At 34.8% G+C, this 15,903-nt stretch overlaps 2 protein-coding genes across 4 annotated transcripts; one reads left to right on the plus strand and one right to left on the minus strand.

The window, feature by feature from the left end:
* Positions 1-10,362, plus strand: LOC100795906 (PHD finger protein EHD3). 3 transcript variants are annotated; one of them, XM_006581539.4, is made up of 7 exons: positions 1-817; positions 2,295-2,480; positions 2,582-2,914; positions 3,614-3,703; positions 3,837-3,881; positions 5,128-6,047; positions 6,166-10,362. In XM_006581539.4, the coding sequence occupies exons 1-6, from the start codon at positions 443-445 to the stop codon at positions 6,037-6,039; spliced, it is 1,941 nt and encodes a 646-aa protein (XP_006581602.1). In that variant the 5' UTR covers positions 1-442; the 3' UTR covers positions 6,040-6,047; positions 6,166-10,362. The 3 variants fall into 3 exon arrangements, with proteins under 3 accessions (XP_006581602.1, XP_006581603.1, XP_003527955.1); XM_006581540.4 differs by having other exon boundaries at positions 6,184-10,362; XM_003527907.5 differs by having other exon boundaries at positions 5,128-10,362.
* A 2,417-nt stretch (positions 10,363-12,779) lies between these two features.
* CHS14 (chalcone synthase) lies at positions 12,780-15,658 on the minus strand. The gene is made up of 2 exons (NM_001317449.2): positions 15,421-15,658; positions 12,780-14,000 (listed from the first exon to the last, which is right to left on the minus strand). The coding sequence occupies exons 1-2, from the start codon at positions 15,587-15,589 to the stop codon at positions 12,997-12,999; spliced, it is 1,173 nt and encodes a 390-aa protein (NP_001304378.2). The 5' UTR covers positions 15,590-15,658; the 3' UTR covers positions 12,780-12,996.
* Positions 15,659-15,903: the final 245 nt, after the last annotated feature.

The raw sequence follows: 15,903 nt of genomic DNA on the forward strand, positions 1-15,903 counted from the left end.
GAATTACAAAGAAAGTAAACAACACGCGAGTTCTAGCTGGCACACACAGTCAGCGTGCGAAGGAAACTGCGAAGACGCGTCGTCCGTTATCGGTTTCAAAATTACTCAGATGTCAGATACATAAATATATACATCTTTTTTCTTGTTCTTTTGATTAACACACATATAAAAAGAGTATTTGCTGCACTTCAACTCAGATTTCCACTACCGCATCCTCCTCCTTCAACTTGCAATTTTTCGTCATCATTTCTTTGGGGGCAACTGAGTGGAGTGTTTTGACTTCTGATAGGTTTTTTAGGGTTTCGCTTTAGGAGGCATTTGGGTAGTCAAATCTTGTCAAAATTTTGGATCTTTGAAGGTTGGTCGGTGGAAATTGTAAAACCCTATTTTTGTTCTTCTGCACCGCTTATTGTTGTTGTTATCTATATTTTCTTTTTTCTTTATGGGGACTGAGGATGGAACAAGCGATGCTGATAAAACGGAATTTGATGAACGAGTTCAGTGTTTGAAAGGTGCCGTAATGGATGGTGGGGTGGCAATTGTGGATGGGAATTGTGTTTCTGAAGAGGGCCAGCTCTTGAAAAGTGAAGCCATGAATGTTGGGGTTGCAATTGCTGATGAAAATGGTGTTGCTGAAGAGGGTAGGATCGGGAAAAGTGAAACCTTTTGTAATCGGGTGGCAGTTGCAGATAAAGGGGACTCTGGTGGAGTTGAATGTTTGCAAACATATAAGAGGCGTAAGAAGTCAAGTTCAAAAGGAGAAGTTCAGGAACAATGCAGAAAAAACGTGGAAACTTCAACTCATATAGCAGATCAGGTTTACTATCCATTTTATTTATTTTTTGGTTTTTCAATTTGTGTACCTATGATGGCCAATTATTTGTTGTAGCGTGTCAATTTGCGTTAAGGGGTTTTTTAGAATTGTTTGACATGAATTGGAAAGGCACACATGAGTAAAACCTAAAAATGTTTTCAGCTAGCTATTTAGCTTGTAATCTACACTTGTGCTTGCAACTGGTAACCGTGCCTAGTTTTCAAAGGGATATGCTTGTTTTTGTGGGTGTGCATTAGTAATTAGTTATTTAGTTATAGTTGTTTTAGTCATAAACAGGAATAAAAGATGTGATTATGAAGAAGTATTATCCTTCTTAGGTTATTTGGAGCAGTGTTTGGTTACTTATAGGCACATCATTTAGCTGCCTGTTAATGTATCAGGTTTTAGGTTTTTGGTTACTTGCAATGACTTACAAATCAGTTAATATTTTAAAGCTTTATGATTGATATATAAAAGAAAAAAATATCAGCTGGAAAAAATGCTAATGTTTAATTAGAAGTCAATGCAACTTATTGTGCATATATTTTTTTTTCCATTGATGCTCTTGTTTTCTAGATGGTTTGTGGAGTTACTCGAAGTCTTATTTATATATCTTTAGTATACCATTTCTGCTTATAAAAATAAGCTAGCTAAGTAGATGAGATGCATTTGATTGACATTTTTGTAACTTTAGGTTACGTTGAGTTAAATTTGTGAATTGAATGACAGAAAAAATTATGAGAACGTCCACCCACAACTCTGGTTCATCAGTTTTATTTTAATTTTTGTTATTACTATTTCCAGTGTACCTATGCTGTTTTTAGTTAAAATCTATTATGTTCAGAGTTAAGTTGCAACTTAGGATAAGTATATATCAGAGTATGGACACATTGGAAAGGATATACAAGAATATATTGATCATGGACCATCCGTGGACTTTGATGGCAAGAGGGGACTAATTTACTAACTTTGCTTTGTTTGTGTTAGGCATTGCTACGATAAGATCCTCCTGTATCTACACATTTATTCTGGGGTATACTATAAATGGAGTCAGCCAAGTTGCAACCTATGTGCTAAATGCCGGGAATGCAATTTACTTTGATAAATTCATAGTTGATTATGTAGAAATTTGGTTGTACGAGGGGCTAAATTGCTTGGTTTATATAAGGAATGCCGCAATTTTCAATGATTTTATTGATAATAAGATAACATGCAGGTTAAGTATAAAATGATACCATATTGATGTGTACAAGATATGTAATTTGAGGGTTGAGATGCAAAAAACTGCACAGTAGGAAACATGTGATAAAATTGTCTTCCTTTTTTGTCATAGTTCAATAATAATTAATTTCTTCTATTTCATAAAAATCATGTTGTTTGGGTCCTACTTTTTTGTACATCACTAAACAGCATGGGACGATAAATACGGTTTCTTGTTTATATCTTCAACACTGTATTTTGATTATTTTTTTTATTGTAGGATGTGACGAAACCATGTGATGTAGCCTTATGCAATACTTCAGATGATTGCTCCCATGGACAGTGGGGAAATATTGTGCTAAAGCATTTATATCAGTCATTAGGTGATGGCAATGGCGGCATAGAGGGGTGCATAAGGGAAGCACTTATTCATTATCCTAAACATAATCATACCACTACAGTTATGGTTGGTTCTTCAGCTAGAACTACCTACATCCTGCTTACTCAACTTATCCTAAAGTATTTTTGGTCTCTTTTATTTTATGTTCCATCTTATTTTGTTTGCAGGAAACTTTTAAAATTGACAAAGATGGACAAGAATGCTCTTTGCAATTTGAGCCACTTTCTCATAGAACAGAGAAGGAAGCTAATGGGCATGCAGATGTCATGTGTAATGGAGGTTCTAGTGAATCACCTGACCATGGTGTGACTGAGATGTGTCAGCGTGTGCTCTGTAATGTTTTAACCTCAGAAAAATTCAGTTCATTATGTAAGGCTTTACTTGAAAATTTCCAGGGAATGAAGCCTGAAAGTGTACTTGACTTTACCGTCATGAATTCAAGGATGAAGGAGCAAGCTTATGAACAATCACCAACACTCTTCTTGTCAGATATTCAACAGGTAAATTTAAGTAGTCTCTTTTTAATTCAACAATTTGTTGATTCCTATATGATACAATTGAAAATTGTAGATGATCGAATATCTGATTTACCTTGAACCATGATGATGGGGTCTTAGGTCTTATCGATGATGTTTATGCATTCTTTGTTATCAATATAATATTTATTTCTAGATGTTATAACTAACAAAAGTTCAATCATGAGTATTTTATGCATTAAATATTTGAGTTTGATTAGCTCTTAACTCTCCAGTGAACAGATCCTTTCTTTGGACTGTAAACTGGGTTTTAGTTTTACTTATAATCAAGGGCAAAATAATTTCATATTTTAAGATAAATAATTTATTTTGTAAAATCTTTGCAGTGTTAGGTTGTGTGGTTTAGATTTTGAAAAATTGATTTATATATATATATAATCTCAATTTGATAACCTTGCAATATTCCTGATAATTTGGTCCTATTTTGTATTTATTAATTTTTAGCTTGCTACAGTGAAATTTTTTAAATATTGTTCTTTATCTTTTGAACACCCTGTTTCCTCCTGTTTTGAGCTGTGACCTGCAGCTACATCTGCAAGAACTCTACCATAAATAATTTTGTTTAGGGTTTGTTTGGTGTAGTCAATTGTATAGCCAATTTACCATTGAACAAACTAACCATATTAGTTTTTGGTTCTTATTTTGTACTAATTATGCTTTTAGGTTTGGAGAAAGCTTCAAGACGCTGGTAATGAGATTGTTGCTCTTGCCAAGAGCCTCTCTAACATGTCAAGAACTTCCTACTCTGAGCTGGTAATAAATTTCTTTGTCAAAGCTCTTAGGTTTCATTGTTTTCTTTGCTTCTGGATTTTATTGTGTTCTTCCTATGTATGTTGCTACTATTTGTTTTCCTTTTATGCAAACCCTAATTTTTCCTTACCTTTAGGTGGGAATTCCAGCACAGAGCACATTTCAAGATGAGAAGCAAGTGGTAAGAGTTTTAAAATTTTAGTCTTATGCTTCATAGATGATGATCATGAAGATGTCACTTGCTTTGACATATCTTCAAAATTTAGATAATTCTTTTCTCTAGCATCACATCTAAGGCAGCAGCCAGAGTCTGAGATACTATTGTTTTGCTAGGATATAGTAAGATACAATTTGTGTAGCTCTACGGACTATATATTGGAGAGACGTGTATCATCTGATATTTTGAGAAAATTTGAAATAATACTGTAAATGCAATCCATCTTACCTTTTAATGGCTGGGAATCAAATAGGTATATCTATATATCAATTTTGAAAAAAAATTACGAAAAAAAATTTTAAGAAGAAAATTTCCACATGCCATTGATAGTGGTGGAAACACATGCTGTTGATTCTTAATCAGGCCAGAATCTTAACAGTAGTGACCAAAATTGTACCTTTCCTTTTTCCTGTGTTTCATTGTAGGTGTAACTCTTGTACTGGGGAATCTTTGTGTCTGGCCCTTAGCTTTGTTTGTCTGTTTTGCTTGGCCAGACTCAGAGACCAGAAATTTCTTCATTTAATATGTTTTTCTTTTGGAAACTGTTAAGTTATGAAGCATGAAGACATAGTTATATCCCCCATATGCAAGGAGACAATTAATTAATTATGTTGAAAATATTAGTTATTTTAGTAGTATCTTATGTCACGTGGTCCAATACAGTTTTTATCTGTCAAAGTTTTCTAAGATATATAATGGGATAGAATACTTGAAATTTAAGAAAAGGGTATGCTTATGGTACATGATGCTAACAACTGTGATTGTATCTATTTGATTTCATATGTATATAATTGGGGGCAGTGGATTCCAACCATGATTATAGTACATGTTTCATGAATGAAAAGTAAATCGAACCCTACGTATTGCAAAATGTTTTTTTTTTTACCTTGAAAACCTTGTTTTCTGATGTTTGACTGAGAAAGACACAAATAATGCATTTACTGTTTCCTATGGCATTTTAAGGATTTGCTAGAATAAGTCAGGAATGGGATTTGTTTGCTCATGTAATATTTTATGTCTGAAAGTCCTGTCTGTAATCTTGCTAGATTTTGCAAACTTATCAATGATGCATAGAATGTTACACTTGAAAACCCTTGCCTTGTATTGGTACTAATTTGATTTGATATTGTTAGAGTTTTGCTTGAGATATTTATCAAAATGGTCATGAGAATTTTTTTAATTTTGTCATTTCATACAATACTCCAACCAGGAATTTGACTGTTGCATGAAACCAGAACAGACACAAGCATGTGCTATGTACAAAATTTGCAGTTGCAAGTGTTGTGGAGAGAAGGCAGATGACACAGACTGTTTGGTTTGTGATTCATGTGAAGAGATATACCATGTGTCCTGTATTGAGCCTGCAGTGAAAGAAATAATACCTCACAAAAGCTGGTATTGTGCCAATTGTACTGCTAATGTGATTGAATCTCTCCATGAGAATTGTGTGCTATGTGAAAGGTTAAATGATGCAAAGACCCTGGATGATGTAATTGGTGATGGAAGCTTTCCTACAATTGAGGAAACACAAAATGAATTTGAAGAGAATTCAAATTGCACCTCTGATGGAATTCAAGTTTCCATAGGTGAGGAAAAAACACCCAATTGCAAGATATGTGAAAATGAAGTGGATGGTGGAAAAATAAAAATATGTGGCCATCGGTTTTGCTCCAATAAATACTACCATGTAAGGTGTTTAACAATTAATCAGTTGAAGTCATATGGTCATTGTTGGTACTGCCCTTCTTGTTTATGCCGGGTTTGCTTAACTGATCAAGATGATGATCGGATTGTTCTGTGTGATGGCTGTGATCATGCATATCACATCTATTGCATGAAACCTCCGCGGACTTCTATTCCAAGAGGGAACTGGTTCTGCAGAAAATGTGATGCTGGAATACAAGCAATCCACCAGGCTAAAAAGGCATATGAGTTTAACAAGCCAAGAAGAAATGGTGAAGATGCTGCAAAGCCAAATGCCAATCTTGAAAAGAAACACAACAATAAACGTGCACGGGAATTGGAAAGTGGTGGAGCAATGGACATGCTTTTAACTGCAGCCAATACTCTGAATTTTGAAGAGAAAGAGGCGGCAAGCCACATCAAGTTACAGAGAACATGAATTTTGTGGTGGGCTTCGTTAACCTTCCAGTTATTGTTAGTAGTGACTTTAACTTCATATTTGTTGACTGTTAATACACAGTATTTTGCATTTGCTGCATTTTTTGAATGACTGATATTTTGGTAGGCTGTAAAACTTTCATAGATTTTCCGACATTTTGATACATCACATGGAAAGACATGACTAGAGAGGCTAAAGAGCAAAAGGCATAATCTGAAGCTGCTCTAAGTGCCATCTGTCAGAGTAAGCAGGTCAGATACTGTAGCATATAGACTATAGGCTATAGACATGGTTGATATGAAGTTTAATTGGCTGCTTTGCTTGTTTCATTCAGAATATTGTATTTGGGGTTGGGATGTTGTAAGCCAATATTTCCCAATAGTTGTAAGTTCTGTTACTTTCGAAAATTAAAAGAATGGAGATTTTTCCCCCTCATGGTTTAGAATTTAATATTTTATTACCATTTCTGTATAGAGCTTATTCTGCATTGATGCACTTGATAGTTGATCAAATATATTTTGCCTTTTCAAGTACCACGTACCAGCACTCTTCCAGTTGTTGTTTGTTTTGGGAGTTCAGAAGGGGCTAGTTAAGGTTGGTAACATGATATTTGATGGTAAATGGTTGCAGCCCAAAAGTCTTGGTGTTGTTTAGGTTCAGTTTTAAATAGCTTGAGGTAAGTTCTAGCTTACAAATAAGCCCTTGTAAGGTTATAGGCTTTTGTAGAAAAGTTAGATGAAGAAATTGCTGAAAATGTTGAAGAATATTAGTTGATTTTATATTACGAGAGAAGTTTGATTTATTTCAGTTTTTTAATTTTTATCTTTTGTTTCTTGTACAATTTAAGAATATACACGAACTCCTCCTAACTGTTTAAGAGCTTTGGAAGCTGCTTTCTCACCAAGCTTTGGTGTGTCTCTAACCAGCATTTATTGGGAGTGCTTTCATCAATGGCTCTTCTTTTTTTGTAAGAACATCCATTAATCTTTTAGATAACAAATTCATCCCAAGTTTTTTTTTCTTATTCAATATTTTAGATGCAAAGTTTCTAATAATTATGTTAAATGATTAATCTTTGTTGAAGAAATTGATTTGATGATCTTTAATAAAATCTCCTATCTTGACAGTTTCTTTTATCCACACAATTCAGAAACGAAACATGACTTAAAAACTCAAACTGAGTTTGAGTCATACAACATAATGTTGCTAACCCAACCTAAGTTGATTCAACATAAATATGTCAGTATTTTATTTTAATTTTGCACCAAAATGCATCAACATGGGATTAAAAGGAGCTATGATAGATGAATACTCCCATGATTCAATCAACTTCAAAGTGAACCTGTTCAGTGTCCAACTCCCCAACATCCTCCTCCTTGGGTGCCCATCGCTGTTGTCGTCTGTGAGGCCTTCCTCCTTCGCAGAAATGACCAAGAAGGAAGGGACTGATAAGTGCCTCATCTTTGACATATGGGACAGTTTATGTGAGAAGATGACCACACATCAATACAATGCTGTTGGAAAATATGTTCACATTTTGGTTGAATCTTTACCATGTCACACTCTTCAAACTCGCTCAAGCACACTGCACACTCCACTGCCACATTCTCCTTCACGGTTGAGTAAACAAAGTCAGGGCACTTATTGATCACTTCTTGGTCGCTTTTGAGGCAGAGGCAGGTGTCACTGATGGCGGCAACGGGAACTTGAGGAGGTGGACATTGAGGAGTCAGACACTGGACATGTTGACTCTGAGGTTGCTTCTTAACAGTTTTTTTTATCCACAAAATTCAGAAACGAAAGATGACTTAAAAAATCAAATTGAGTTTGAGTGAGACAACTTAACGTTGCTAACCCAACCTAAGTTTGATTCAACATAACAATGTCAAATTTTTATTTTAATTTTGCATCAAAATGCTCCTACACGGGATTAAAAGGAGCTGTGATGATGAATCCTCCCATGATTCAAGCAACTTCAGATTGAACCTGTCTTGTGTCCATGTGTCCAACTCCACAGCGTCCTCCTCCTTGGGTCCCGTCGCTGTTGTCGTCTTTGGTGCCTTCCTGCTTTGCAGAAACGACCAAGTTATCGATAAGTGCATCGTCTTTGACAAATGGGACAGTTTATGCCAGAGGATAACCACACATCAATACATTGCTGGTGGAAAACCTGTTTTCACATTTTGGCATCATCTTTACCATGTGGCACTCTTCAAACTCGCTCAAGCACACCACACCCTCCACTGCCACATTCTCCTTCACCGTCGAGTAAACAAGGACAAGGGCACTTATCGATCACTTCTTGGTTGCCTTCGAGGCAGAGGGTGGCGTCGTTGATGGCTATGATGGGGGCCTGAGGAGGAGGACGCTGGAGAGTCCGACATTGGACATGTTTACTCTGAGGTTGCTTCTTAACAGTTTTTCTTATCTACAAAATTCAGAAATGAAACATGACTGTTAAAGGTATGAGACTACATTGTTGAAGGGTCTTAGTTGAGTGAAATTATGTCTGAGTGTCTTGGTTTCAATCCATATGGCAGCAAATTAACCTTCCAATATGAATGCAATAAAGCTGTTTTAGTTTATCTACTATGATTGCTTTTGAGTAGACTTATGGATCACTTCTTGATTGCTTTTGAGGCAGAGACAGGCGTCACTGATGATAAAAGTGTCATTATTTTATTTTATTTTGCATCAAAATGTACCAATACCAGGGAAAAGGAGCTATGATGGATGAATCCTCCCATGATTCAAGCAACTTCAGAGTGGACCTGTCCATTGTCCTCCTCCTTGGGTCCCCTTAGCTGTTATTGTCTGCCGCACCTGCCTTCTTCCCAGAAATGACCAAGAAGTGATTGATAAGTGTCTCATCTTTGACAAATGGGACAGTTTATGCGAGAGGACAACCACACATCAATACAATTCTGGTGGAAAACACATGTTCACATTTTGGCAGCCTCTTTACCATGTCACACTCTTCAAACTCGCCTAAGCACACCGCACACTTCATTGCCACATTTTCTTTCACCGGTGAGTAAATGAAGACACAGGGCACTTATCGAACACTTCTTGGTCGCTTTTGAGGCAGAGTGGTGTGTGGTTGACGGCTATGATGGGGACCCGAGGAGGAGGATGTTGGGGAGTCGGACACTGGACATGTTTACTTTGATATTGCTTGAGTCATGGGAGGATTCATTCATTATAGCTCCTTTTATTCCCATAGTGCATTTTGATGCAAAATTAAAATAAAATAATGTCACTTTTATTTTGAATCAATTTAGGCCGGGTTAGCAATATTATGTTGTTTGATTCTTTAAGTCATATTTCGTTTCTAAATTTTGTGGATAAAAAGATGCTGTTAAGATAAGAGATTTTATTAAAGTTTGTCAGATTAATTTTTTCGACAAAGATTAATCATTAACATAATTATTAAAAACTTTGCATCTAAAATTGAAAAAGAAAAGATACTTAATTGGGGTTTCTCTCGAGAATATTTTCAGTTTGTTTATCCACAACGTTTGTTCGGGGCATTGATTACTTTGATTTAAAATTTACTCTTGTACATCGTTTTTTCTCCTAGGCTATTGATGTGGGATATACAGTAATTTTTTACATTTTGCTAATGTACTTATGTTGTGGGCTAAGGTGAACTTGCTAAAAACTGATTCACCATAAGGCATTTGAATTTACCGTTACATATATTAATAAAATAATGAATGAGTGAGATTTTTTTTACCTGCTGGTGTATAACGACCCGTTCGGTGAAATTGACACAGTCGCACAACCATTGCTCTTAAGCACAAAGAGTTTCTCCCAATGCCTTCTCAAACTCAAACGAAAGCACCATAGCCTGAACTGATTCTCAGATCTGGGTTTTCTTCAAATCTGTTTTCTATTTTTTTTCAGATGTGGGCTTTGTTTTCTTCAGATCTGAGATTTTCCCCTTCAAATCTGGGTTTTGCGTAAGTATGTGTTTTAAGCTCTGCTCCTCAAAGGTGTTGTGCCTCATCAAATGCGGCAGAAACAGTAAGAAAATTCATAGATATGAGATTTTGCGACAGAGAGGTGTTGGACATTCATAGATCCGAGTTTTTTCTTCTTCTTCCAGATTTGGGTGTTTTGGAAACCTTTTATGATGGATAAGTTGCGTGTATATGTTCGTTGATGCTATTGCTATTAGAGGTTGTTATTCGCTGGAATTTCTTTACTGTTGCAGTGGAATTTTTTTTTCTTCCCTAGTTTAAGCTGATTATGGATGTCGTGTTTTAATTGAAATGGAGATAATAGAAATTTGTAATCGGGTGGAAAAGTTCCCCTTGTTCATTGATTGGCGTGTTTATACATGTCTTTATAGCATTGTTAATTTCTGCACTTTCTTGATTTGTATAGTAAGGTTCTGGGGACAAAATTTTGTATTTAATTTGGGAGCCATGTGAAAGGTTCTGTGTACAAGCATAAATCAATGTCTTTTGATTCCATTGTGATGGCTTCCTTGGTTCATACATGCATTAAATATGACCAAATTAAAAATGCCCATGAATTGTTTGATAGAATGACTGAGAATGAATTGAAATTTATTGGAAAGTTGTATCCAGAACTTAATTTTCTTGCAAATCAAACTGATATCAGATTTGGTAATTGAAACCAGTGTAGTTTGTGTTGAATGTGATAAAAAGGATTCACAGGTAATGTGTTTGGAAGAAGACAAATGATCAGGTCATAAATGGTGCATCAGTTTTTAACTACTTCACCGTAGCCAGAACCCGTTCTTATTTAATTTCTCACGCCCGCCATACATCTATAAACCGATCTATGCCAATTGATGTACAAGTCAAATAGAGAAAATCACAGATGCCATATTCTAATTAATCTAATTACAGATGCGGTACAAAACTGAACTACTACTAAGTCATAAGAAAAGTGCATTTTCTTATGTTCAATTGGTGCCTTTTCCGTCGTTTTTGGCATCCCCTCGTCCAATATCCAAATAAAAAATAATAATAATATTTTGATGCATTGAAGTTGAGGATAGTGCGAATGCGGAAAATAAGTGAATTCTCTTATCTAATATTTCAGCTCCCGAATAAACTGTTATCATGGGAAAAAGAAAAGGAGAAAAATTGGATTTTCAAGTCAGTAAAGTCAAAGAACCCAAAATAATATATCCGATAAAGATTGCGAAAGTTCTTGAGAGATTCAGATCAGACCTAACACGTTTGATTCACAGTCCAAGTAAGGAGCATCAACATATCTTTTTGCCATAAATTGTGTTAATCTGCCATCAAAATAATGTAGGTTACAAACTTATAATTTCATCTTCTTTTTTTCTTTTGTGCCGGCGTTTGCTTTTAATTTTGCGGATGCATTGAGACTTACAATGTGTTTGGCAGTGATGAATGAAAAAAAGAAGAAGAAGGAAATGGTGGAGGAACAGAAATAGATGAAAAGAGAGTTAAAAAAAGATGAAATAATTAAACTATAGTGGTTAGGTAAAAAATAAAAGAAAAAAAATTAAAATTAAACAATTATGAAATTTCTATTTTACCACCCCAACCCTAAAGAAAATTGCTTGACAAAGTTTTTTTCTTTTAAGTTAGATGACATAATTGATTATATTGAGTTTTTTTTTTTTCAAATGAATGAGCATAATTTATTATGTAATCAGCATAATCAATTATGATCTTTGACCAGAAAGTATACGATAAGATTCGGTTTTAGTAGTTTATACCCATATTTGTTCCTAACTTGCAGGGTGTGCTGGGAAACTTTGGTGGGCAATTGGGAAAACATATGTATGTGGGTTCATTAGAATGCCAACTGGCTGGAGTAAAACTATGTTTTTGTAATGACTTTAGTACTTCTTCTGCACATTAAAATATTCGTTTGCCTATAAAAGACATAATCGATTATGTAGGTAAAAAAAAATAACTAAAGAGTATTACAAGAACATTCCATGTTAAACGACTATTATTGTTCATTTCTTCCTCTTTAACCTCATCTTTGAGGTGAAAGTTTTTCAGACGAGTCCCACGTTATTTCATCTCCTTTCAGTTGCATTTCACCCATTCCAAACAAGCGTGTGTTTCCTCTTTCACCTCAATTGACTGCTGTCAAACTCTCAGCTTTTCTTTTTCACACGTTCCAAACACAATGTAAATATTTTGTTGTATTTGTATCTATTTTATGCCAACTCCTTGGCATATAGTGTGTTCAGATGGATTCCATTTTTATTAATTTGATTATAGAAAAGTATAATTATTTCTCTTAATTTTTTTCCTCAATTTTAATCCTCAAAATTTTAAAAAATCTGTACTTTTAGTTCAATTTTGCATATATTTTATTTATTTTTATTTTGATTCAATTGAATTTTAGATCTAATATAGTTATACCTTCAAGAAATAATTTAATTATAAAATATAAAAAAATAAAGGCATGAAAAATTGTAGATTTTATAAAATTTGAGACTAAAATTGTGAAAAAAAATAGGAGACCCAAAACTATAAATAATAAATTAAAGAGTGACCAGAATTGTAATTTAAAAAAATTACTCAGTTTGAAAATTTTCTTTCCGCCGCATTCTAGAAAAGTTAGATGCATCCAGAAAGCACCATACATTTTGCCTTTTAGTCTTTTACGTTGGCCATATTTATAGAAAATTTATTGCATCGGACAAATTTTATAGAAAATTTATGCTATTAGAATAATTTTAACGTTCAATGAAACTTTAAGTACTATATATCTTGATTCTAAAATAGTAAATTCTCGAACAACTAGGCCGTGTTGTCTAAATCATTATTACAATATCCAAACTCTTAAAACAATCGTGACATACAACGATTATGTTACATTTAATTTCTCTTACTAAGAAAGTTACCACATTTATTCTTAAAAAAAATACCCATAAATACATAAACATGAGTAGCAGTAGTAGTATTTGTAACTCCTTGTAACTATTTATCAACATGGATAACTACGTAAAAGCACAGTTTCCATTGCCACACCAGGACCAAACCCTAATAAAATCCCCCACTCTAACCCTTCACCGGTTGTGCTCTTCCCCTCAGTCTTGGACCTGTTCCTCATCTCATCCAAGATAAAAATCACAGTTGGACTCCACATGTTCCCGTGTTGGCTCAGCACGTGCCATGTCGCACTCAGCTTCTCTTTCTCTAACCCTAGCTTCTCTTCAACCCCACTCACAATAACAGCCCCACCCGGATGAATTGCATAGAAAAACTTGTTCCAATCAATTTCGTCGACGAAACCAACTTCACCCAACTCATCAACCAAACACTTCTTCACATTGTTAGTTACAATATTGGGAATGTCCTTATCCAAATAATAAACCAACCTATTCTCTTGTTGACTTCCTTTGATCGCATTCTCGGTGTCAGGCACAGTGGTTTGAGAAGCCAACACGAGTTCGAAGAGTGGATGCTCGATGGAGTGCTTAGGATCCGCGCCAATGATGACGGCGGCGGCACCGTCTCCGAACAGAGCCTGTCCTACGAGAACCTCAACGTTGGATTCGCTAGGAGCGCGAAACGAGGCAAACATGGTCTCGGAACAGACGGCAAGAACACGTGAGCCAGGGTTGTTCTCCGCGATATCTTTGGCAACGCGGAGAATGGTGCCGCCAGCGTGGCAACCGTGGCTGAAGAGCATGAGGCGGTTGACCGTTGAGCGGAGTCCAAGTTGTTTGGAGAGGTAGTGGTCAGGACCGGGAACGGAGCCGAAGCAAGAAGTGGTGTAGAAGATGAGGTGTGTGATTTCTGATAAGGGTTCGCCCCATTCCTTAATGGCCTTTGATGCTGCTTCCATACCTAATTTTATTACCTGTTCCGTGGGGACATTCTGTCGTGTCTCCAAGGGAAGGCCATCGTACGTGCCGCTGTCTGAGTTCTGCTTTAGGTATTCTTCCGTGTGGACTATGTGTCGCTTTTCTATCTTTGAATTCTCGCCTTTGCTCCGGAATATCAGTATATGCATGCATACGCAAATATTCATTTGAGTCAAACATATGATATGACCATGAATTTCAATTTTCAAGTACAACACGTCCCAGATTATTAGTTTATTTATTTTTAATGAATATTAACCTTATTTTAACGATGTTCCAGAAGTGTGAACTTCTCACATTATTACTATTTTTATAACAAATTTATCTATAATTTTATATTTTCGGGAATTAAAATTTCAAAACATAAATAAAAAAGAGACAACGCTCCTTCTCTCATTTCTTGCCTAAACGTTAGGTAGTATTTCTTTTCTTCCTTCCTGGCTACTTTCTTTCCCCTAAATCATTAAAAATTATAAAGTGCCTGTTAAAAATTAAAAAGTATAACATTTAATATTTTCATTTTAAACCATTTAAAAGTTTTGGTTCATAACATTTGTTTGATAATTAGCTTAAAGACAAAACAATATTTTTTGCTTGTTTGTCCACTTGTATTTTTCTTTAATATTAATTATGCTAAGAATATGATCAAATATTAAACGTGAACAGTTCTTCTAATAGACATCCGAACATTAATTCATTACTTTGTAAGAAACTAGCTTCTCACAAGGAGATGATACATAGAACCTCAATCCAAGACAAGGAAAGCTTTCAATTACCACAAAAAATTGAGCGAAGGCTGAACATATATGTAACTATTTAGATGCCATACTCTATCTTACTCTATCCCATCAACCCCGTGAGTTTTAATTCCTTGTGAATGGTATCATTAACTCAATTTTTATTAAAATAACAAATTGAGTTTTATTGTAATAAAAGCATAGACTAGAAATGGTTACCTTTTAAACATATTAAATCTTTGTAATCCAAGATTATTATAAACAAATAAATAAGTCTTTAAAATAGCTTTCCATAGGCAAAATCAAAACTATGATAACAACTTATTATTTCTTCGATGATATATAAAAGATAAGACAACTCTATATCTACAGTTATATATGAAAATAGATAGCAAAAGGTCTTTTAAATTTAGTTTTAAAGTAAATTAACAATAAAGAATATACTAATTATTTTTAATTTTTTTTTTATAAATACAAATTTTCTTAGGTAATTTTAATTAAATTTATTTGTAATTAAAAACTTAAAGGAAAAGAAAATTAAAAAAAAAATGAACCAAGTTTGTTCTGTAAGCCAAAATTAACTTGAGCTGTTAACTTTTATAAGAAGTTGTTTTCATTTAACTTCTTTAATAATTTTTCTAAAAAAATTAAGATACATAAGTTGATTTTATCTTACGAAAAGATTAATATAGTTTACGTTTTTCTTAAGTATTTATGAAATAGAACAATAAACACATGCATTCATTCAAAGAGTTATCAGAAAAATATATGCAAGAGAATGTGATGCAAATATGAGAAACATACAAATGCGCTTGAACTTTTGCTTCAAGCGGTGCAAATGGTCGCTATTGGTGACCCGAAAGTAGAAGTCAGGATAATCCTCCTGAAGGATGAAATTGGGTGGATTTGCTGTGCCAATGGCTAGGACTGTGGCCACAGCTTTGCCTCCTCCAATTTGTTCTGCCCTCTCCATTCCTTTATTAATGTCCAATTTGATTGGCTTACCAAATATAGGTCTTTTGAAAATATTTCAAAATACTTTGAGGACAAAAGGAAGACTGCACTTATTTATAACTGCTGCTGCATTAACTAGGGCTGCCTAACTAAGCCCATATGACGAACCTACCCCAACCCCCAACTTAATTGCCCAAGCCCAATTAGTAATCCTCTTGGCCTTTTCAGTCATTGTCTATTGTCAGTTCTCACGTGGGATAGTTTCCATTATTTATGTTTTGTGCTGAGAGATGTGACTGAGATGGAGAAAAGTCAAAGTTGGAGACGAACGAT

This window comes from Glycine max, chromosome 6 (genome assembly GCF_000004515.6).
Source record: "Glycine max cultivar Williams 82 chromosome 6, Glycine_max_v4.0, whole genome shotgun sequence".
Lineage (NCBI taxonomy): Eukaryota > Viridiplantae > Streptophyta > Magnoliopsida > Fabales > Fabaceae > Glycine > Glycine max.